General features: G+C 34.6%; 2 protein-coding genes across 17 annotated transcripts in view; one reads left to right on the top strand and one right to left on the bottom strand.

The window, feature by feature from the left end:
- The window catches only part of LOC308198916 (uncharacterized protein), an 802,411-nt gene that overhangs the window by 70,580 nt on the left and 706,347 nt on the right, over positions 1–25,484 (bottom strand). The window lies entirely within an intron of this gene.
- Positions 1–25,484, top strand: part of KCNT2 (potassium sodium-activated channel subfamily T member 2) — a 148,458-nt gene that overhangs the window by 72,578 nt on the left and 50,396 nt on the right. For all 16 annotated transcript variants that reach the window (XR_013954268.1, XR_013954269.1, XR_013954270.1 and 13 more), the window contains 6 exons: positions 2,155–2,335; positions 5,156–5,320; positions 6,912–7,048; positions 11,436–11,499; positions 14,858–14,966; positions 22,446–22,554. Coding sequence is in view for 12 of the 16 variants with exons in the window: in XM_080602125.1 (XP_080458251.1) it covers positions 2,155–2,335; positions 5,156–5,320; positions 6,912–7,048; positions 11,436–11,499; positions 14,858–14,966; positions 22,446–22,554 (765 nt within the window). In the remaining 4 variants the exon portion in view is untranslated. The remainder of the gene's footprint in view (positions 1–2,154; positions 2,336–5,155; positions 5,321–6,911; positions 7,049–11,435; positions 11,500–14,857; positions 14,967–22,445; positions 22,555–25,484) is intronic.

Below are 25,484 nucleotides of genomic sequence, written 5' to 3'. Positions count from 1 at the left end.
CAATTTCACAGGCACCAGCATTAGAGAAAATACATTGCTACCAATGATAGGATTATAGTTCAATGCAAACCTATCTGCAGATACTTAACACTCTCAGTGGAATGGTATAATAGTCCTGTTATGACCATATCACTGACTATGTATAATTGCTACTCTCCTGGCCATGGTGACTTAATTCCAGAAGTCAAGATTGTATTTTAGAGCTGTACCCACAAAAGACAACTGAAGAGAAGAAAACACACCAGGGTGTTCAGCAATAATAGCAAAAACAACAAAAAAATCCACCACAAATCTGTTTTTAAGATTACATATAAAAGTTATGTGAATAATGATATTAAAGTAGGTTATTTTTTGTACTTGGATGCCTCTGCAGTGTACTCCATAATTTCAAATTGAGACTGGAATAGGAGCTAGCTGAAAAACTTCCTTGCCTGAGACCAAAAGAAAGTGTTCTTCATTAGCATGTTTCCAGACAGTCCCTCTGTTAATATTTTCAGGAACAAAAATATAATTACCAATTTTTTTCTAAGAAGGGAGGGAAAACAAAGAAACAAAGAAAGAAAGAAACAAACAAAAAACAAACTGGGAACATAGTGAAATTATGGAAGATCTAGATTACAACACCAGTGAAAAATGTGGAACAAATTGGATAGGGATATAAAAGTATCAGTTCTGACTGAAGGATGAAACTTATGCAAACAGAAAAAAAAACACCACCCTTTTTAGAACATTTTGAGAAGTGTGAAAACTACAAATGCTAGAACTGTGAAAAGGAAACTGGGAATTTGATCCATATGTTCTGGAAATGCCACTGCCCACTGCTAAATTATTTTTGGAGAACAGAATGGAGAACAGAAGAACAACTGCTAAAGCTGTTATAAACACAGGCTCTCCCTGGTGATGCAAAAATTTTACCATGGCAGATATTAATGAGTGACTATTACCATCTGGATATGGTATATAAAGAAATAATCTTTGGTACGTTCTAGAATAATAATTACCAAGGAATACGGTATTATTTACCAATTACCTCTCAAATTCTCCAAGAAGAAATCATTCAGCTAACTCCAAGGATAAAAAACCACAACACTATTCAGCATGGTACACGGATCAATTTTCTTCTTATAGGTAAATATAGTTTAAAAGCTGAATTTGTTTACATGATTCTACTGTCTCAATGAAGATCATATTTTAAGCTTGGAAAGCTCTTCATCATGGTATAGTTTTTCAAACTGAAGTATTTTTAAAGCATGCAAAATACAAAACAGCAGTAGGACCTCTAAACAGATTCTGCCACTACTTCTAAAAACCAAAAGAGCATTAACTTACACAAATCATTCTGATTACAAGAGAAATAATTACCAAGTAACACGTGGAGCACATTGATTTGTTCATAGAAATGTGTGACCGGAAGGAATGAACATTATTTGTTCTGCTGTTAAAAACAACCAAGCCATATATTTCTATTCTGTACTTGTAGCAAGCAGGAACTTCATAACAGTTGGCACCTTCTACCTGAAGTTTGGACCTGGACACTTATTCCTCTGACAATTGGATAGCCTCCAATTCTCACATTCAGTTTATTCTAGACAGTCGGTACTCATTTATACCAACATTATCTTTCTAGTATGCAACATGTACTCTCATAACAAGTTCATTCTAGTAGCTCTTACCATACAAAGCAATATAGACCAACATAAAGAGTGATTTAAAGAAAGTATTGTGTACATTTTCTTGGCCATACCAGCAAACGCTCCCTGAAAAATTAAAAGATGCTTTTTAAAAAATTCTGAATGGTGGCAACTATATACCATCTGTTTTGTTCTGGTTTAGAAAGGAATTGCATCAATCTGTGATGTTCTATATACCACCTCTCCCTCACACCAGCCACTAAGCAAAACCTAGCAACAAAGTTCTATCATACCAAAATACTGAAAAAATATTTTTTTATTATAAATGATGTAAAAATTATAATAATAACAAACTTCTGGTTTGATACTCATTTTTCCTCTTTTTGAAAAAAATGTCTTTGCTGAGCAATGTATCCACTCTAAAATAAATAATTTTCTGCATATATAACATAATCATCAAACTTGAACTGAACCTAAGTGCAGTTTTTATCTTTCGTGTCTTTATTCATTCTTTTCTACATAGTATTTGTGGAATTCAGCATCTGGAACGAGCAGGAAACAGGTTGACTCTCTTTGACTCCCTTTATTTCTGCATAGTGACATTTTCCACTGTGGGCTTTGGGGATGTTACACCCAAGATATGGCCTTCAAAGCTGCTTGTTGTCATTATGATCTGTGTTGCTCTTGTGGTGTTGCCCATACAGGTAAATGTGGATTTTTTCTTCTCTTTAGAATTGTTTTTAAAACAAAACAACTGCAAAAAATACTGTTATTATTGCATATAAAATATCAGAAAACTACTATCTTCTATATCTTCTATTTATACTTTTGCCACTGTTTGTCCTCATATAGTTTAGATTTATAATGAAATACGGAACACTAAAATCAGTTTTCAACTGCTGGCAGAAGATATCAAGTACCACATAGCCCTTCTCTTCATCCTGAGATATGGGTTATTAATGGAGTGATTTAAAAAAGCAACACAAAAGAAACAAAAACCAACCAAACAAAACCAACCAACCAACCAAAAAAACAAAACAGTAGCCAGCACTTTCTTTATGAGTATAACATTTCCTCTGCAGGCTCTCCCTGTTTCTAATCTTGGTTCTCTCCACTTCCTCTCTTACTCTTACAGCTCAGTGCTAACTTAAGAAAACCAACAACTCATTAAATCTGCAACTCAAGCAAATTCTCTTCATATCTGTGTATGTCAGTATACACAGAGCCAAACGCATGTTTAGAAATTTTTGATGCCTATATAGGCTTAGACCTTCTAACCCATTTCCACAAGAAAAGGTTGATTGATCCAAGTATTTCATGGAATCAATCAGTTTCATTAAATTTACCGAACATTTCGAACATTTGTCAGCTCATTAGCAAATGCTTGATGTCAGACACCCTCAGACTATAAGGCAGCACTGTCATGATGTTAATGGTCTGACATCTGGTGATGACCTAGACCTCCTGGACACAAAAGGGAAGTGTGAGGAGACACCATTCGTGCTTATCAAATCTTGCAGTAGGCCTGATAGATCTTGAAGCTGCAGTTTCTCACATGGCTATAATTTCCAGACTCTGCTGCTCTGATGGTGAACTAAAGCTTACTGTGAGCAAACACCACAGAATCCCTGGGAGGCTTGAAGCTTGAGCTGTCAGCATTAATTTCCTTGAAAAAATTTGAACGTTTTAATTATAGCTAAATATTTAATGTCTGCATACACAAACATATGCACTAATACAATTATATTCCCACTCAGTGGCAATTTAGTAAAATACATATTCTTTTTGAAACTAAAATATGCTTTAAGAAATTTGGAACTTCCTCAGAAATAGAAATTTCATCTTTGAACTACTTCTAATATACACTTAAGCATCGTGTACATCGCATCCCTGTGAGGAAACTGCAGGCCACCATGAGGTCTCCCCTCAGTCTCCTCCAGGCTGAACAAACCAAGTGACCACAGCCACACCTCATACATCCTCCCCTCTAGAACCTTCACCATCTTTGTTGCCCTCCTGTGGACACACTAATATTTTTTGTGTCCTTATACTGTGGTGCCCCAAACTGCATACAGTACTCGAGGTGAGGCTGCAGAGTAGAGTGGGACAATCACTTTCCTTGACTGGCTAGCAATGCTGTGCTTGATGCTCCCCAGGAGATGGGTGGCCCTTCTGGCTGCCAGGGCACACTGTTGACCTTGCCATTGACCAGAAGCCCCAGACCCTTCTCCACTGAACTGCCCTCCAGCTGCTTGTTCCTCAGTCTGTATACATATCCAGGGTTGCTGTCCCAGGTGCAGAATCCAGCACTTGCTCTTGTTAAATTTCATAGAGCTAGTGATTGCCTAGCACTCTAGTCCATCAAGATCTCTCTGCAAGGCCTCCCTACCCTTGAGGGAGTCAACAGCTCCTCCTAATTAAGTATCATTTGCAAACTTAGTATGCATTCAAGTCCTTTGTACAGATTATTCATAAAAACATTGAAGAGAACTGTCCCCCCAAAATGGAGCCCTGGTGTACCCCACTAGTGACTGGCCACCAGCCTGATCTAATCCCATTTACTATAATCCTCTGATCTCTTGAGCTTTTGTCCTGCTATGATATAAATACAATTATCATTCACAATTCAGTTTCTCCATCAGTTGAATGGAGTGAGAAAAAGAATAGTTATCAAAGACAGTTAAATGGAGCTCAGGATTAAATGCGTATTACTTACTATGAGAAGCTTTGAGATGGTATTTGTATGTTTTATTAATGGCACAGATCATTACAATATTATCTTTAGTCTAACGGATTCAGACTAGAGGAGCAACATTTTATATACTTAATGACTAATTCATATTTCCTAGCCTATTGTGCACTAGGCTTCCCCTTGCAAGAGTACAAAACAGGTATTACTGTTAGCCTGCATACACTGTTAGCTGAATGCATATATCATTTAGCAGCTGGCAAATGCAAAATTGCTGTATTTACAGCTGCCATCTATTTAAGTGGTATCTGTATGTATAAAACAGATGAGTATAGATTTGATAGGAATACACAATGATACTGTCACCTTCAGAATATTATAAAATCTCTGAAGAGAGTCATTGTCCAAAGAAAAATGGTGCTTCTATCTGAACATTTATACTTACAGTGACCTAAATGTATGAAAATTTAACCTTTCATTTGAGAGAAACATTTAGGTAACAGGGCACTGGAAAACAGATCAGAGGTGTGAAATAAATAAAGTAAATAATGTACAGTCTTCATTCTTTTCCAAATGTTTGTGACTGAGTATCACATGATATTTTAATGGACTTACCCTGCTATTTGTGTATGACAGAGACTGGCTGTGTTTCCATGTTTTTTTATTGATCTAACCCACTTATTAGAGAACTTTTTTACAAAGAAAAATGCATTGGGAGCTAAGGACATCTTTTAATAAAGGAATAAGCTGAACAGTGCAATGTAGTTAAGTCATGATACAGTTTTACTGCACAGCTGCTTGTCTATATTTCACTGACACATGGCATCTATTGCAGTTTGAACAGCTGGCATACTTGTGGATGGAAAGACAAAAGTCTGGTGGCAACTACAGTCGGCACAGAGCTCAGACGGAAAAACATGTTGTGCTGTGTGTCAGCTCCCTGAAGATTGATTTACTTATGGATTTCTTAAACGAATTCTATGCTCACCCCAGACTGCAGGTATTTACAGTGAAAAAAAAAAAACGAAACTCAAAACACTGATTTCTGGAGACAGTGTTCTGGAATGGCCTTTAATTTGAAAAACTGAATTTGGGAATAGTTGACTGAATTGGGAATCTATAATTGCAGTAAGAAGCTGAGATACAGTATGGAGACAATCATTTTGAATTGAGCTAAAAGGATTAAATAGATAGAATTACTGTCTTGTTGAATTATGCTAGTCCTTTCAGAAACAGATATTTCCATGCAACTTCCTTTTATTCTATTTAAAGTAGACAAGAAATGAAAAATGTTCAAATTCTTTTTTCCTCTTGTTTTGGGACTGTATCCAAAACTCCTCACAAGCCAAAGAATATTTTGGTTTTGTCATTTTGCTTTGTTTTTCGTCAGTGTTAGGAAGATTAGATCCTTTTGGAAATGTTGAAATTAAGAAAAAATTACATGTACTTTAAAGGACAAAGACCTTGTAAGGTTACATGTAAGATTTTTCTCAGTTTACACTTATTCCCTAGTTAATGCAAACAGATGTCATAAAAGTTGTTCTGATCACATAAAAGCATATATGAGGTAGCAGTTTGGATTCATTATTAGTTTTACTATAGACAATTTCTTCTACAAATACGTCTCTTACAATGTCTATTACTATGTTAACTGTGATACATTAAGTATTACAAAAACCCCACAAAATACAGTTCTTCAAATAGTCAAGCAGCAGTATGACAAATCCCAAATGCAGATTATTCCCCAAATTAATTAGCTAATAAGAAGCATAAGCAAATGTATAGAGAAATCCAGCTTTTTGGAGATGCATACACAAACTGAAATCCAAAATTTACTTAACTAGTCTGAATAATGAGTCAAGTTCTGTGATACACTAGAGCCAAAGTAAGAAAAATCCTAATACTACTTCTGTAGCCTGAAACAGCTTATATACATTCTCTTCATATTTGAAGTAGGAAGCTGTAAGATACAGATGATGCTGGAAGTAAACTTCCAGCAAAAGTCTGTGTCTGATAAGGAAGACTTCTACATCAAGCCTGTCCTAAGCTCTCAGTCTCTCCCCTCCTTACATTCCTTCTCTCTCTCCTTTTCATAACTACACACGTATATGCGTCTGAGCAACCTTACTTTTTCTGATAGGAATTTGTCTGTAGTACAGAACAGGAAGAAGTGTAGAACAGGAAACGAAGTTTGGATCAGCCCATTAGTGTGGAGGAAAAGATTTCAGGGACTAATAGAGCTGGATAAAATAATTCTGTTTTGATTGCGGAAAGCTTCTTACATTTTCCAGCTAGAATTACAGAAAAGTGAATTGTATCTAAAAAAATTACACTTGTACAGTAACAAAAAATGTTTTTAACTGGACTCTAGTGGCCACCTTTTAAGTCCTTCACGAGCAGTGAACAACTGTCCAGCCATTTTTATTTAAGAAGAATTCAGTATTTTACACACCTGTATTCAAATAACTTTTGTTAATTAAATTTGAGAATTAACACACGTTTTTGACACCCTGACTCTCTATTGACTCATCTGCAAGAACAAATGGTAACATCAGATAATAACGTGTTATTCCCCATTATGTTTTTTGCAGGACTATTATGTCGTCATTTTGTGTCCTACTGAGATGGATGCTCAGGTCCGAAGGGTGTTACAAATCCCAATGTGGTCTCAGAGAGTTATCTATCTGCAAGGCTCAGCACTAAAAGATCAAGACCTGTTGAGAGCTAAGTAGGCAAACATTGACAAATATTTGTTTTTTTAACTTTTGTTTCACACATACTATTTGATAAATGAGCTTGACAGATAACAAAAGCTGCTGTGCTAGAAAGAAAGCATGTGTATTTAGAAAGCAGGGATCTTTGATGTAATTTGTTTTCCCTAATATCTGAAAATTTTCAAGGAATGTATATTTGTAAGCTCTTTCATTTCACCAATTTTTTCTTCGTTCTTTTCTTTCTCAGTTCCTGAAGGTATTGAAAGAGAGTGCCTGTTTTAATTTCTTCTGAAAAAGCAGTATAGAAAATTCCCAAACTTCCAATAATACTAGAATTTATTTCTGTTCCTTGTGCACAGATAATAAAGATAACAGTAGCTCTCCTGTCCAATTAAAAGGGGATGGGGAGGAGTGAAAAATTATTATAACCCTTTGAATCCATTGCAGAGTCTTGTTTTCTTACTAAGTTCAGCCTGGTAATAAAAGCAACTACTCTACTATACCTCCAAATACTCTTCCTTCAGGACCTTCCTCTTACCCCACACTTCTACGACTTTTAAAAAAAAGCCTTTCTGCCGGTTCTTATTGAATGACATTACTCAAAACACATCAGTCAAACACCATTTCTCAAAAAAAATAAAAAAAAAATAAAACAAACAAAGAACCCCACCCACCATTGCTCAATCACTTAAAGGTGGGAAGGAATTCACAGTGGAATTCACGTAGGAGGACTGTCTCTTCAAACTCTCCAAAGAGAAAGGTGATACTTTGCAAATAACTGATTTAACTAACCTGCACTTCTCTTTATAAGAACTTACCTGTCATCACTTATGTTAATCAACTAATACAGATATCTAAAATTAAGCCAGTAACTCAGTACTTGTGTCACTCAGCCTTCTAAAGAATTATTCCCAAGAATCTAAACTGTGAGAAATCTTGTAAGCAGTGGTATCTTTTCAAATATCTGCCACTAAAAAAATAGCTACTTTCTTATCTGTTTAAAATTTGAAAATACTGCAAAGCTTATTTTCAGGATTACAAACTTCTTTTTAAGGAGTGGTTCCTTGTTTTTCACTTTGTTGCTGATTTTAAGGAGGAATACATATGGGGATTTGGCTGGCACTTGTTCTACACATTGAGAAAAGAAAAATTAGACTGTTCCCTAAAGATAATCATGAATTTCACTTATAATAACCTGGAGGTAGTCAACTGTGCTTTTTTCTGCAGAACATGTAATTGAATGTACCTGTCATAGAATAATTTTAAACCTCTCCTGAGGGAAGAAGCATAGTAGGAATTTAATAGAACATTTAATATGAACTATAACCCAGTACCTAAGATGTTTGCTATATTTCTTTTTAATGAGAACATAATGTACTGAGAAGATAGCAAGGCACATGGTAAACAACTTCTAATAAAGTAATGGTTAACAACAACAACAAAATCAAGAAGTGTTTTTTTTTATCAAAGTTTATACATATATCATACATGAAATGCAATGCCAAAATATCGTGATAAAGGTCTCACCAAAAAAGGAAAGGAATACCAAAAGTTGGCAGAATAAATAATTAGTAAATTGTTAACTAAGGACGGTATTTTTCTTTCTAAGCCTTAGTACACAATCTGACTTTACAAAAAAATGATATTTGTTCTTGCTTCCTATCTTTGAGAGTTTCATTTTGGATTTTTTTGGTGTTCTCTGAACAGTGTTCACATGCCCAGCATTAACAAGAAAAAACAAATTCTATCCTGTGGTATCATACTGCTACTTATATTGTTCATCAGTACAACTAGAACTTTTGTATCTACTTCAGCATTTGAAATAGCACAGTAACTGATTAAACAGCTCTCATTCTTCATGCAGACTATTACTAGAATGTGAACAACACTACTGTGCTTGATTTCCTTCCCCTAGAGCTTTCTCCCAGTCTCTGTCATGAAAAACATTTTTTTCTCTCCTTACGCTTATCCACTTCAGTGAACCCTGCACGAATCCTCTTTATATCTACTCTTTTTTTTTTTTTACTTTATACTTTTTTCCTTCCACAAATTTATCTTCAATATATAAAGTGCCTTTAAATTCTGTCATCCTCAAGCAGTGGAAGAATTGTTTTTCGCAGATCCAGATTTTCTGACATATAAAAATGGTGTAATTGACAAAGCTTTTCCAATTGTTAGAACATTATTAAAATGTTTCTCTCATAAGGATATTATTGTGTTTAACATAGTTGTTATTAGTGTTTCTGTTGTCTAAATTCATGATATCCATAGAATGTTAATACCAAAGGGGTTGTTACCCTTGCCATATGTAGCTGAAGTGATTCAAGAAACTTCAAAAAACATTGGAGAAAATGGTGAATACGATCAATGAAGTTTAATTTTCTTACAAAATCATCTATACATGCTGTTGGTCCCTCATCATCTCTCATCAAAACGTGTTCCATCACTCATTTCACTGAATTTTCTTTCTTACAGTTTGTTAAAGACCATATCTTCCTATTTATGTTCTCATGCTTCACTGGAACGACTCATACAGCTCCCATGATTTCTTCTTAATCAGTGATTAGAATCAGCCTCCTGTCCTCACTTCTCCACATCAGCTGCACTTGACCTTACTATTTTAGATATATGGATTTGCCTTTGTTGCAATGTTTTTTTCCATTTGAAATACTTCAATCTTCTGAAGCTTCCCTTGTTTTCCTGCTGTTTACTGCTTATGGGGAACCTACAATGACCTGACCTTATCCTTCTCTTTGTACTTTCTCTGAATGACCTCACACAAACCACGTATTTAATCACCATTTCTGTAGCCATAAATTACAAGGTTGCTCAATCTATTTGGCTTCTCATTATAGATATCTATTCATCAACTTTAGTTTAGTTCCAGATAGTTGAAAATACATCTTAATTTTTTTCTGCCCAAATAAAACCAGTATGCTATTGTTGATGCTATTGTGTAAAGCACCCTATGTAGACTGAAACTGCACATTTCAAGTGTTTTCTCATGGAAGCTCTCATTTTAATCTCACTGAAACAATGGTTATGTTTTTTAATATATATAATCTCAAGTCCCTAAATACTTGTTTCAGAACACTCTGGAAATATTATTTATGTAGTCCATTGCTTTACGTCTCATTGCAGTTCTTCCCTGGCTTACATTTCTTTTCACATCAAGAAGTGACCCCTTATTCTCATTTAGCCTGCCACTCCTGGTCCTTACAGAGATGAAACTTTCTGTTAAGCCTATAATACTATTCTCTTTCACACAAACAACAGATTAGCATAAAAATCCCACTGATTTCACCTGTGTTCTCCCTTCAGTCTGGGATGAATTACTCAGAAACATCTACAAAGTAATGCTAGTATTTTCCATCGCATCCTTTCTTCAATCTGTTCTCTGCTCTGACATCTAGTGAGATGACGTCCTCTCATGATAATTGTCTTTTTGTTCTGTGTATACACAACACCTAATAGAATAGGCTCTCAGTCTAAGCCTAGGGTCCCAATGACCTAAGCTATTGCTAGCAACCACCACTTCCATTTTCTAGAAGCAGAGAAATCAAAGATTTGGGATTCTCAGGTCCCATTCCAGAATTGCTGTAATAAGCAGATAATTTTCTCCAGCTTGTCTCACTTTTCGCTTTCCAGGAAACCCATTCTGGTCATGCTGTTTTTCTTTGCCCATAAAGTCCTGTCTTCCCAAGCAGGTCAGCCAAGTCTCCATTTCTTTGCTTCCCTGCGCCAGTAGGACTCACTGGAGAACGACAGTAAGATCTGAGGCAAGAGTCAAAAAGCAAGCTTTCATGAGACTTTTAGTCAGAGAGTTTTTCCTCCCCACTTCCACCATCCCTGCTTTTACTATGTGACCTGTAACCTGTAGAGAACAATTAAGCATTAAAAGTTCTCAAGGAGGCCACGGACTGAAAACAGTTGATTTATTGCATACATACACAGAGATGTTATTTATCCCTAACACATTACTCTACCACATCTACCCATATTCTTTGCTAGTGCTATGGAAGACAATTCTATATCATCAGCCCCCTCTCACTTCTTCTTATCAATAATAACGTGTACATATTGTACACTTACACGGTATATGAATTGGTGCTATTTATTCACCTTTTATACTCATGGCAGATAAATACTTATTTTGCAAAGAAAGTGTGTTTGAGACCACCTTTTTTTTTTATGTTGACACAGCTTCTACTGGCACTGGGGAGAGTTTCCTAGAACATAGTCAAGAAGTAGTGATAGTACTGTGAGTTAGTACGCAAGTTAGACTAAACGTTCTCTGTATTCTGTATCTATAAGCATACAAGACTATAAACTGTGAAACAGAAGTCAACAGAAGTTTTTTTTTTTCGGTATATAACAGGGTTTTCTCCCCCCTTCTTCTAGAATGGATGATGCTGAAGCTTGTTTCATTCTGAGTAGCCGCTGCGAGGTGGACCGGACAGCAGCTGTAAGTTCTGAAGAAATAACCAGGAATGAGTGTGCATGCTGTTTATACTGTTACTGTGCCTTAATACCCTCTCAGGAACTGAGGTTTGTTCTGTGAAGAGGAGATTAAAGGTAGCTTATTAAACACACAGATTTTGCATAAGGGGGATTAACTTCAAGTCAAAAACCTACTAAAACTTCCATAAATGCTTCTATTTGAATGAGTTAGAACCTTTCCAATCAAAAACATTTGCTGGAAAAAATCAATTCATCAAAATCTTTCCTAGCAGATCTATCAGGTTCAAAACTGTTTATAGAAAAGCAACGTATCTTGCAATTTGCTAGAGATTGCACAGCTTTAACTGCTGAAGGTTCCATAACAAAGCCTGCTATTAGGGCTCCCTGGAGCTGGAAGCAACAGGGTTTCCAGCTTCTAGCTATCAACCTTGGATCCTGCTAGCTCATGTCTCAATTCTCAATTCTGTCACAGACCTGGGAGCCTTGAAATCCCAGAGCATTAAGATTCAAAGAAGTCATTATTCTCTGGCTCCAAAGGAGAATGGAGAAAGTCAAGAATCTCAGCTGTAAGAATAAGACTCTTTGGGGCAGTGTATTTTGAAGTTTTTAACCAAGATTTCACCTCCCACTCTGTTTTTGTTGTTCAGATTTTCTTTTCACAGGGAATACAATTATCTATACTTCAAGTAGGAAAATGGACAAGTTTGTTTCTGTTTTTTATTTTATTTTACTACCCCCTAGAGCTTTGAAATGAAATAGAATTTGTTTTCTACACTGTTCCAGCTCTAGGCCCTGCTGAGGATTTCAGTAATGTAGAACACAAGGTTACAGTTTGTCACTGAGCTGGTGTTATTTCATCTAAGTCCATCTCATAATCAGTCTACAACTGATTTTTTTACCCTGCTGTGCTTAAGAAGCCAACAAACTGTAGGAGTGCCTTGGATCCTCTCCTACTTCTGACAGCTGTTGAAATAAAAGACGCATCGAGGAGATCCCTTACCAGAACAGCTGTTGTTACCCATGTGATTTTTCGAAGCCAATAAGGCTTTATCTTTCCAGCTAATCCTCAGCAAAGGATCTGCTCATTTTGCCCTAGCTGCCACTGACAGTTCATTACTTCCTATTTTCTTAGTTAAATTCCAAAGCCAAAGCTTATGCTGCTTCTCATCCATGGATTTCAACAGCAACTCAGAAGTACAATAACAGGTGACAAGCAGTTACGTGATGAAAACTGTTTCCTTTTTCACTTAAAGAAGTAGGAATTTCAATAGTCAGAGCAAGAATTTGTCAGCTTTCCAAAGTCTCCTACTAGCAACTCTCTCTATTCTGGCAAGAGAGAGCTTTGCCAAGTTTAATTTTATCAAATGCTATTTCGACATCTCAGACCAAGATGTAAGCTGCTCTTCTGCTATAGAATGCAAGACAGACATCTGTTTCACACAGTAGGATGCAACTCTTAAAAGTGAATTCAATGGGCTGTCTACATCAAATTGCTCCACAAAACTAAGGTTCCTGAAACAGTGCATCTGCTATTTTAACCCAATAAAGGATGGGAAAAGTGTCTTTTGAACTATCCTATAGATAACTCAATAATAGGCTATATAAGTGTATGAAAGATGAGTTCTACTGCCAAAAGCTTTGTTCTGATGCTTTCTGAAAATTTGGAGATTGCTGATTTCAAGGTTGCACCTTTTCTTCCTTTCTTTAATCAAATGGAATGACACTACTATAATGCTAACCTAAGTGTGGAGTAACAAAAAAAGAATAATTAACAATACTATTCAAAAATCAGTCTATTAAATCAGTCTTGGTTTGAGTTCTGATGATGTAAATTCCCACTACACCCTCTTTAAAATTTGCAGCTTTCAATACATGAACTTAAATATCACCTCTATATTTATCAGCATCAGTATAACTGGTAATTTTTGATCACTGTCTGCAAGTTACTGTGTGGAATGCACACAGAAGAGAATGTATTTTTTTCCCTCATTTCACAAAGAAGCATATATTTTATAAAGAGGATAGAAGCATACTTTTGCATTAGCTGTCTCTGTTTATAATATATCTATATATGCTGCCTTTTTACATAGGAGAAATATCAAAATTTTAAAGTCACTACAATATAGTATAGAAATTACTATAAACGTAAAACAGAAAGCCAACAGTTCTGCAGTAATGTCAAACTGTGATGAAGCTACAGAATCAGTGGAAACAACTCTAAAGACTGTTCTTCTGACACCTTTTCTGTTTTCCTGACACCTTTCGCATAAAAAAATAGATGACATATCTGCAATAATACAGGTTTTCATATCAGTCCCTAACCCACCCCCAAACCTCTTACTTCTCCTGTAGTGTATCACTATAACCTCCATCTATCCCATTACGTAGCCTTTTGTTACTTCTCAACTGCCTTGGCATTTTATTCCCTTGAGACTAAACAGGGAAAACAAAACAAACAAATGCAAAACAAACCCACAACACCCTAGGGATAAGAAGTCATATAATACAGAAAAAGTGAAGAAAATGTGACTGCACACAAGGAAATCTTATAGCATGGTATATCTAAGTTCTGAAATTTCCTGAACAGGCACAGCAATCCTACATCTTTCATGAAAAGGTTAATATGAAAAACATGAAATGAAGCATTTTACTGTCCTCAACAGGTCTTTCTCTTATGATTTCATTCTAGTATTTCTAGTAGAAAAACTGCTTGCTACCATCTCAAGTGACATTAAAATATTATGGTTTGAAAACATCAATTATGCTCTGTTCCAGGCAGAGACTTTCCCTTGTGTTCATGAGTCTGAACACTTTTCTTATTGCTGATGCTGCAACCATAATGAATCATTCTTTACATATTATCTTTTCAAAGCACCAATTTCATGACTAGGCAAAGCATTTCAACCCAAATATTGTTTCCTACACGCAGCTCTCAATTATTCCTTTTTAGTTCTGAAATAAGTAAAAACTGATCACTAATACATTGAAATTACCCATAGTTCATGAAATTTAATATACGAATGCATTAGCACATACTTTTCTTTCATGGAATAGCAGTACTCTTCCTGTCATTAACTCACTCTTGACATGTGGTAACAAGTGGGAAAAACCATCAGGCTGGGAAATCTGTTGGAATCCTTCGGTTGGTAGCTGGCTAAATGTGTATATATATACATATTTGGATTTATGTAATAAGCATAATATGTATTATTACTTAGATGTACATAAACATCCACACCAGCTGGTGTTGCATGTTTTAAAGTTAGTTTTCTGCAATGGAAAGTTTTTTTTTTTTTTTTTCCCTAATGGAACATGATGATTATTTGTATTTTATTGTTATCACCTCATACTCTTTATTCTAGGATCATCAGACCATTTTAAGAGCATGGGCAGTTAAAGACTTTGCCCCAAATTGTCCTTTGTATGTTCAGATACTGAAACCTGAGAATAAATTCCACATCAAATTTGCAGGTAAGTGTAAGATTTCAGCCATTTGAACCACTTGTTAGTATTTAGCAGCTTTTTTCATAGATGCACAAGCAAAGTCATTTTACCTAAGCATATTTACATGTTAGAACCACACGAACAGTACAATATTTTCAAGTACCATGGGCTTATATTGTAAAATTCCATTTTTATATTAAACTTACTTATAAGCTTTTTGAAGATTACTGTATTTATTACTCTGCTACGTTATGTAATATACCATGTTGAATTATTTGAGGTCCAGGTAGGTTTTCTTCCCGCTACGTTACCCATGTCTTGAAATAACTTCTGACTTAAAACGTGCTGTTACCGAGGGGTGTATGAAAAGATCTGCTTAGAAAAGGCGAAATTTAATTCAACAAGCAACTGAAAAAAGTCTTTACATTGGAGTGTTTTTTCTTTTTTTCTAGGTCATGTGAAAAACATGATTTTCTTTTCTTTCAAATGATTTGGAAAGAGAAAAATAATTTAATTCTATATCAAGTAGATTTGATATCTTGGAAACTATGATATAAAATACAAAATGATGTTAAGAAATCCAAACAAATCCTCTCTCATAAGAATGGATTACAAGCTCTAATCTGACAAACTTTCTCTGCACTATATATGTGGATCTCTGTCTCTCAGCATATATAGAAACACATAGACGTTCACACACACACACACACATTCACGTGCAAAAACATGTCAATACATTTATAATGACAATTCATTTTGCCTACCTCTGGAAAAATAATACTATGAAGTAGAAGGAAAGCTTTCCTTTTCAACTGTAATTTTGAAAATTCAGTTTTCTTGAAGGATATTCTAATCAAGAAAAGATTCATGATTCATGCAAAATTCAAAAAAAATCAATGGAAAAATATTAGTCTCCTTCATCATCCCAGAATGTGATGAAAAAGTAAATTTCAGTGCAGAACAATTCCAGAGCAACATTTAAAGCTGTAATTTTAAAAGCTACTGAATTTATCACAAGGTTGGAAAGAAGGAAAAGAGCATCAATAGCAGTCCTGAAGTTATAAAAGTGTAATCTTAAACTATGAAATGGCACAGCAGAGAATAAGATTCGTGCTTTGACAAGAATGATGGTGCTTTTTCATCTCTCCCTTAAAACTCCACAGCACAAACAATCTCTTCTCCCTAGCCATGGCCACTTTTTTTTATTGGTGACTCTTAATTTGTTGTTCCTAATTGTATTTTTAAGAGAGTTTCATTATTCTTAATGTCTTGTCTCTGTAGCAGCTTATATATAACTAGATTTGAAAAACAGAGTTTTTTTAATATCCGTTTTAAATCTCAGATTAAGAATTTGGACCATATATTAAACAAACCCTACAAAACCTTCTTTTGTAATATTTCCTTCCATTGAGCTTAATCAATCTGAATGTTCTGTATTTCTTGAAGGTCTTGAGGAAACCTTATATATTCTATGCTTCATTAGCCCCCTCTAATGTTAATAATAAAAGCACTGTATTGTAGAACTAAATATATATATAGCAGCTTACATCTCAAAATAATTTTGAACTGATCAGAGGGATCACTGCATCCATTTCCACACACACCCATTTCAAATCATATTTTTTCTTTCATACAATTTCACTGTGCAAGCAGAGAATTATAAGCCTTCCTGCAAGATTAATTTAATCTTACTGATTACACAGGAAATTTTTAATGCAGTTTTAAATTTGGCTAGGTTACCAGCACCACCAGATGCTAATCTACCACAAATAGTTGGCCACTGATATTTAGAATCATCAGAATAGCATTTACTTGCGTACCTTTTCCTAAGAGGACTCTTTCGGTTACTAATCTTGTCCAACTTGCTTCATTCTAAGATACATACCCACTGGAGGCTGCAGGCTATAGCCACGTCCAGAGTCCTTACAAATAAAATTTGTCATAACCATTGGCAACATTTTTCTAAGTGTTTTTCCTATTATGATTCAGGACTGCTTTATTACTGCCTTAATGCAAGAGAGTTCTTTTAAATTTGATACTCCTCTAAAAAATGACTCCTTTCTTCTGAATGTTTCCCAAACCAATATTGTGCATTTTTATGAACCTGAAGTACTCAGTAATATGATTTCTTCTACTACTACTACTTTGTGTGTGTGTGTGGTTTTTACATGCAAGTTTACAGAACACAACTCTCAAAACCAAAGTTTCTGAATTTAGGAAAAAGAAAGAATTCAGGAAAGTTCTCCTAACAAAAAGTTTCATTTTAAACTAAATTGAAAATATCTAAAACACTATAAACACTCAACATCTTATATTAACCAGTCATCTGAGATTGCATGAGACAAACCTGAAATGTAGACCCTAAATGCATTGTCCCAAAGAAAATCTCCAGGATGCTACTCTGTCTTGGATTTAGAAACAGTATATAAGACAAGTAACTGCTATAATTTATTTCCATCCAGTAGACAACATTTTTGTTTTTCCTCTTTTTAATAAGAGTACAAGAACCCATTCTCATCATCACAGCAAGGGAATGGAGACGCTTAGCACTGGATAATATGGCCTGTCAGAAAGGCATGTTTTCCTGTCTTTTCACTTGATGCCAGAGAGACACCCTTGCGTCCTGTGTTTTCTCTGCTATTTTTTGCCGTGGAGTTTTAAATAACTACCCTTATTTAAAATGGTAGCTTACACTTAATACAGTGGAAGTATTTCTCTGTGCTTGGGTATTATGTTTCAGTGGAATCTGAAAAGCATGTGGCATAAGGGTTTATCTTAGTAAATTCCTTTGTGTGTTCAAGGTGTGAACACATTACAAATATGGTGACCTGAACATGAAAGTTATCAGATGGGCAAGGAAATACTATATCATCATTCTTAACTATTTTTGTCTTGAGCTGAAATGCTTTACTTCTTAGCTATTTCCAATATCCAAATACTTCACACGTCCCATTTTTCTTTCAGTAATATTGCATTTTCGTTCACCTGCAGTTGCATATGGTTTTCTCAATCTCCCAGTCTTTCCTGCAAACTCACAGGGCTACAAAAGACTACGTACCCTTAATGTATGCATCTGCTGTTGCATTTCAGCACAAACGTGAAATAAAGTGAAAGTTATCCACAGTAGAGCAGTACATTTATGTAATTCAGAGACTAAATTATATATTTTCTGAGTTGCACTAATAACTTCATATATTTTCTAGAAAATAATCATCTTTCCCTTGAATATTCAGAAAATATATATAATCACGGTTCCTGGAACAGGGGACATATTTTGTCATTCTGTATTTATTCAAAATGCACTAACTAATTAGCTCAGATTGGTGAAATCTAACATTAAACCTTCAGTGGTTTATTAGAAAAGAACACAGTCCAGATTCACTGAAATGGATATTGAATGCATCTGATGATTAATCTATCCAACCACGGATAAAAATAGTCTAGAGATAATGGATGGACATTTTTATCTATCTGGTCTGGTAGTGATCATGTTAACTTATCAAATTGACAACAGCATGGTTTCTGAGAATAGTTATGTCAGGTCTAGGACATTCTTACCACCTGGCTGATGCTGTAGACATAAATCAATATTTTGAGTATGTTTTATCTTCAATAACATCACAGAAGTCATAACTCACTTCATGGCATTATTACATCTATTTGTGACAGACGATTTTCTGTCAAAATATATTTTCACAAAAACTACAATTTCCCAAATATTTGAATGGCATATTTCTGTAATATAAATACAATCAAAATACTTCTGTTTGGTAAACTGATTTGACATCTTGAATATTAAAGATAACTTCCAGTTTGTTCCTCTGCTTTACAGCACAAGGAATGAGTAATTTGTTGATACTAGTAGCCAAAGTCACAGATTTGACCAATGTCCTAGACTCGAGAACTGTTACCCAACTTTCTCCTTGCTCACTTTAAAAAAGGAAGCATTAAATAAAGTTCTGCATAACCCTTACTGCAGCTCCACAATAAGAGTCCTGAATGTAAATATAAAGCACAATGACAACGTAGGCAAGTTATGATCTGTCAATTAATTGGAGAAATGAACAAGTTATTTTTGACCTCGTTTGTGTATAATACGAGAACTTAACTCCAACCAAAGAGGAGAAACCCATAGTACCTCTTCCTGATGTTTCAAATGACTACAGAAAAGAAGGAAAAGACGAGGGTTTATATAGTACAAAATATTCATTTTAATAATGTAAAAATGCAACTTATGAAGGGGAAGAGAGATATCAAATAATTCAAGAAATAAGCACCACTGAAATAAGACAACAGCACAAATTAGGATAGGAAGAAGTAGCAATAGCAGGAGTGGGCAATTTTTTCCAATTGCATTTCTTGTCCTGTAAGTCAACACCCGTAGTAAGGATAGAAGAATAATTTAGCACAAACCTCATTGTTCTATGAGTAGATTTCCAGAAATGAACTGAAAATGGTAATAAGCATCCCATAAAGTCAGACACATTTTAACAATCAAGATGGACACATTTCTAGAATAAGACAAGATTGGTTCCAATTACTTTATATTGCTTATATTTGTCCAACGAAGAGCAAAACATGACCCTAATGTAGAGAAGAATCAACATGCAATTCTATTCCATAGCACTTTGGATCCTTATCATTTTGGATCTACAGAATTTTACAGTACTGGATTTCTTAAAACCTAGTTTCCAAGTGTGTGATGCGAGTCTGAAGAAAAGGCAGATGAAGCTTAAAAATGAAATTCAGAAGTAAATCTGATTCCTGCTTTGGGATTTACTGAGCCTAATGTTACTGCTTATAAATGAATATTTTACATAAATTTATTTTTTTTCCTAAATTGCTGAACAGGAATCAAGAAGGGCTGCATTATTGTATAGTCTGGAAACAGTGTTTTTTTTAATTTTTATTTTTTTACTAATGAATTAGAATAATGTTTCTAATCGTGGTAATAAAAGTGCTGAAGAACCTTTTGTATGATGTTATTGAAGGATCTATGAGAATATCTAAAGCTTCAAAACACTTCTGAAGTAAGGTATTATTTTCATACCCATTTTACAGATGCATGAAGAGTAATGAAGGACATGAGTGACTCACACAAAGTCATAGTCTATAAGAGAAGTGGAAGTAGTCCTATAAGTTCCATCTTCATGAATCCTAATGTAAAAGCACTTGAGAACACAATGTGCATTCCTTACACATAGGTGATTAACATGACTACTGTAGGACAGCAATCTGTTTGCTGAGTGCTATATTTTCTGTTAGCCTAACATTTTGCATAAAATCCATCCAGAAAGTCCCTATATACATTAGAGAGTGTAGTACATATGGAGGATTTAATTGAGATATACTTTTCATTTGCATTGTGCCATCCATGATTGACTCTTTAGTTTATATATAGTTAGGTCAACATATACAGTTTTGTTCAATACAAGATTTGAAATAACAGCTGATGAAATAATTTCTCTGTATATTTTTCTTGTGTCTATTTTCAAAAGTATTAGGTGTATTACAACAACATTATACGGAAAAAACAAGGGGAAGTTATTTGGTAAAGTTCTATACAAATTCAAAAATATAAAGATTTCTTATTCAATATTAGGAAGTCAATATCAGTTTTCATAAATCTTTGCTATCTGAGTAATGGTAATGGAATAGAGATATTCTATCTAAGTAGTAGACTAAGTCTTAGCCTCTCAAAATCTCTAGTTTAAAATTCAAATAGATGTATTAGTGTCACACGGTCAACTAAAAGAACACATTTCTGTCTGAAATATTTTCTGCAGCAAATACTTAATTGCTATAACTGAAATGTATTTAAGAGAAGAAAAATCTCAGTTTATTCTACTTTGACAGTGTCTTCATAAAACTAAATTCATTCTTTCCCTATGGCATTCAAATAGGTCTTGATCTTCTGAAAATGCAAGAATGAATTCCTCCTTTCAGTAGCCAATGATTCTGTTACTGAAAACTGTCTAGAAATAAAAAAAAAATATAAAATAGAGAAGGCATATAAAGTGCCCTCGTTGTTTTCAGTAAGAGGCATGCTCATAGCTACACTATAAATTCTGGCTGGAGAATAGCTTAATTATAGAGGTAAGGTGGTTCTAATCATTTTGATGATATGTTATGCAGTTAGAAGTGGAGTTATATAGTTAGCTCAGATCCAGATGGGATTATTCGTATTTGCTTACTTTTAGTCATCACTTTTTATATGGCTTATATTCATCATATATGACCATCAGCTGTACCAGGTGTATTGTTCATGCTCATCAGAAGCAAATACTGCTCCCACTGAAAGTAATATAGTGTGAATCAAACACTAAATTCAGAAGAAAAGAAAATTACTTAGCATGAAATAAATGTCTTCATGACCTTTAATATTCTACAATGAATGTAAGTTTAATTAAATAGCAAGCTTTGTGCTTATCCCTTTTTATATCTGTTTTTCTACTGTCAGGTTTGTGTGAATGCCATTAAAGAGTAGTATCTATTTCCTTTTCATGCTATCACCAGCACTAGTGAACATTTAACTGTGATCTGAATTGTAAGCAGTAGTCATCCAACCTTAATAATAATTCATCCAATACTGAAAGCATGTGCAGAAGATTTGGCAATTTTAAATATAAGCCAATATAGGGAACTAAATTTAATGCCTCTCTTGCTTTCTCTTATCAATTCCTCTCCTAAATTCCATTAAAACACAGAAAAAAATAGACATGTCTACAGTACTGTTCCATCACAGCAAGTACTACTGTGCAGTACTACTGTGCAGACATACTTTCTTGTAAGGACTTTCAGAAACAAAGCACAATTTTGTAATTACAAAACCCAGACAAGGACTGGGGTAAAAAAAATAATAATAAAAAAATTTTGTATGAAACAGTAAAAGAAAACACAACCACCCTTGCCTAGATGATAAAAAGGCAGCAGCTGTCAGTTGTTTCTAGGAGGTCGTACTAGTCAAAACTACAACATACATGCAAGTGCAGTGCAAACATCCCAGAGCTGCTGTCAAATAATTGGTCTGTTAGCCAGCACAGCCTATCTAATTGATCAGGCAGTCTTGCACTGCAGTATCCTATGTATATTATTTTCTGAACACAAAAGTGCATCTCTGTACCATGCTTGATGTCTCTATACCAGTTCATACAAAACTGCAGCAGGTGCAAAATTTATAAGCTAAATCATGTTACAAGGCCTACTCATACTACCAGTGTAGCAAGATAGTGGAAAAGCAGCATTCACAGAGCTATTGCATTCTCTCCATGCATAGCTGCGGCAAAAGTAGAAACTGGATGCAAAATTAACTTCAGTCATACAATCTAAGAGACAGCATAGATAGGGCAAATCATCTTAACATCTTGAACCTCTCCAGGTTCAAGTGGATGCTGAAGATCTGAAGGCAAATTCTTGTCTTGTCTTCAGCATTTTCATATACAAGGACAGGAATTGATAATTCTGTTCAATGGAAAGTATTTTTATCTTTTGTTTTTTCCCCCACAGATCATGTTGTGTGTGAAGAGGAATTTAAATATGCTATGCTAGCTCTGAACTGTATATGTCCAGCTACCTCTACATTAATCACACTGCTGGTTCATACATCTAGGGGACAGTAAGTATATACTACCATTAAAAAACAAAGAAAAAAACCAACCTTGCAAAAGTAAGATTCTTGAGAAGATAGCTTAGCATGAACTGCCAGACAACCACAGCAGTCTTCAGATCATATTTATATTTTCCGCACTTTAAAAGCATCAAGATATTTTACTTAAGGTATTATAATTTCAAAGAGAATTCCCCTTCCCCCACTCCAACTACTTAACTTCTTGCATCTATTGTGCACTAGTTCCACAACGGAAAATGTTCATTGAGTTCAAACAAATTTCTTTTGCTAATATATAAAATACCATATTCTATTAATTGTGTGTACATTAAGAAGCAAGCAAACATACACATGAAGAGGTAGGTGGTTTTCAACATTACCACCACACTGCTGGAAGGGGTACAGAATTACAGTGTCTCTACAGACTGCAAAATCACAGTAGAAATTCTCTGTATTTATTAAAATAATTTTGCCATATCTAGTACATTTCTGTTACACTACAGTCTTGGAATAAGGTATTCCTATTAAAATGTCATGGTGAGAGAGAAGCATTTAAAAGTAAATCTCCAAATATATCTGTAGAAGTGGAGTACATGTGTACAGACTGTACATTTGAGAGCAGTAAAATGCATATTTTTTTTCCAGGTAATCACATGCCCAATAATATCTTGATATTCACTAGCGGAATTATTTAACCTTCTGTATGGCATTTGCAGTATTCCCCTGTGCCAAAGATGGGGAACACTGAAATTATTGCTACTACCGGCAACAACAAATGTCAAGATTTTAATGGCACTGTCTGTACTAGAATCTGTTAACAGGTTGAAAGCAAAATTCTGTTTCCGTATCTCCTGAAAATCATGGTGACATACATTCTGTATCTGCCTATTTTTCATTACATGACATGCACACACAGAATACAGATCCGCTTTAAAATATTCCATATTATTTGTACATGAAAGAAGAGTAGTCTTAACATCAGTCAGTTTTCTAGCAGCATAAAAAGTAATATATGAAAAGGACTCTGACTCTGTTTTCTACTGCACCTTACAGTATTAGCATTTCTAACACAGGTATATTGATCCCCAGGCATACAGATTCCCAACTAAGATTCAAAAAATTGTAATAGAATGCAAAAGTACTTATTCCTTCTTTTGCAGTAAAAAATAATTGATGTAAAAAATTAATTGTTGTTAAAGTAACCAATTTATACTCTGGCCATAAACTTTCAAAACTGGTTATTGTATACTAGGAGTAAGAAAAATATTTTTTGTGCAAATAATTATTAGTATTCCTTTGAATCCTATTTGCAGAAACATACAAACTTGCTGGATCAGTACAAAAAGACTTAAGTGAAAATGTTTAGTTGTCAGTCTTACACTTTTAGACAGCACTCATCAGAGCAATTAATCTCAAATGGGTTCCCAACATACTGTTGAATGGCGAACTTCGGATAGCGTAGAGCACGTGTATTAATGCTGGACTAATTGGTTGAATAGATGTGACTGTTCTTTAGAGCCCAACTGTATCTGTGAAAGTTAAAAACAGATACTAGAAGGAAGTAACTTCAAAAATATTTCAAATTTGAGTAGTCTTGACTTCACAGTGTGAGAAGTAGAAAACTTAAAAGATCAAGTATTCCCCTCCCAACATGTCACTAAGCTTTCCAATTTAATATTTTTGCTGCTTCCCTTCATTCCATCTTTACATGCATTAAAAAGCACAATTCCCAGACTGGTGTTTTTTTCTTCACATCTTATTAAAGATGATCTTTAATAATGAGAGTTTTAACCATTGATGTTTAACAAGTATGTGCTTATTGAATATAATATTCTGAATTTAAAGGACCATAATCACATATATTTGAAAAAAAAATATTTTGTGTGTGTGAAAATAATTGCTTTTTCCTGGATTATCCCTTAAATGTCCCGATTTTATCGATCTCTTATGTATTTAACATTTTTATTCATAAGTCAATGTTCTAGAGGAAAAATTCATTTTAAACATGCATTTTTCATGAAAGTTTCCTGAGATTTCAACTGACTTTGGAGTGCATGAAAAATGTTGGTAAAACAAATGACTCTGCACTTCATTGTCTCCAGGGGGTAATGTGTTTTCAAAATAGCTTTAGGTTTTTAGCTTCATCTACAGGTTGACATTGTATTGCAGACATAAAATTGCTTTGGATTTGGCTAATTAATAAGTCAGACTAATTGTTTTAGATTTTATAGCTATTTTCCAGGTTAGGTAAATGAACTAATTGTTAAAAGACCTGCCCAATGACCTTCATTAATGCATAAGAAAAATGATGGCAAATGAACATTTGAGTTTATCTCAGTATAAGTGAAAATGGATTATATAAACTACAAATTAAAATTTAACTATATGTGCATTTATATCTGGACAAAATACTAAACTGTATCTTGATAATGAAAAGTATCAGATAAATAGACTACCAATGTTAATAGTGAAACCCTTTCCCTTAACATTGGTTCCTGTTTCATTATCTTTTCATTATCACGTTTTGTTTACTACCAATAACTGTATTCAACTTTCTGTAGGATGTGAGGTTTAAAATCCCTGTAAGCACTGACTTACATAAAAAGAATAGACTTGGATTATGGGGACACTGCTTCCAACTTTGGATAATCCTTTCAAGTCTATTCAAAATCATTGGAATGATTTTCTTAACGATTAGCTTTAGCTTCCACAGAATCATCTAGGTTGGAAGAGACCTCCAAGATCACCTAGACCAACCTCTGACCTAACAAGTCCTCCACTAAACCATATCACTAAGCTCTACATCTAAACGTCTTTTAAAGACCTCCAGGGATGGTGACTCAACCACTTCCCGGGGCAGCCCATTCCCCATATTTGCTGACTTACAAGTTTAGTAACCTTAATGCAGTGATTGGGAGTGTTTGTTCAAATTGATATCA

This window comes from Anser brachyrhynchus (assembly GCF_964034855.1).
Source record: "Anser brachyrhynchus genome assembly, chromosome: 8".
NCBI classification, from domain to species: domain Eukaryota; kingdom Metazoa; phylum Chordata; class Aves; order Anseriformes; family Anatidae; genus Anser; species Anser brachyrhynchus.
The sequence above is the reverse complement of the archived record's forward strand: the minus strand, read 5'-3'. Positions and strand labels throughout refer to the sequence as shown.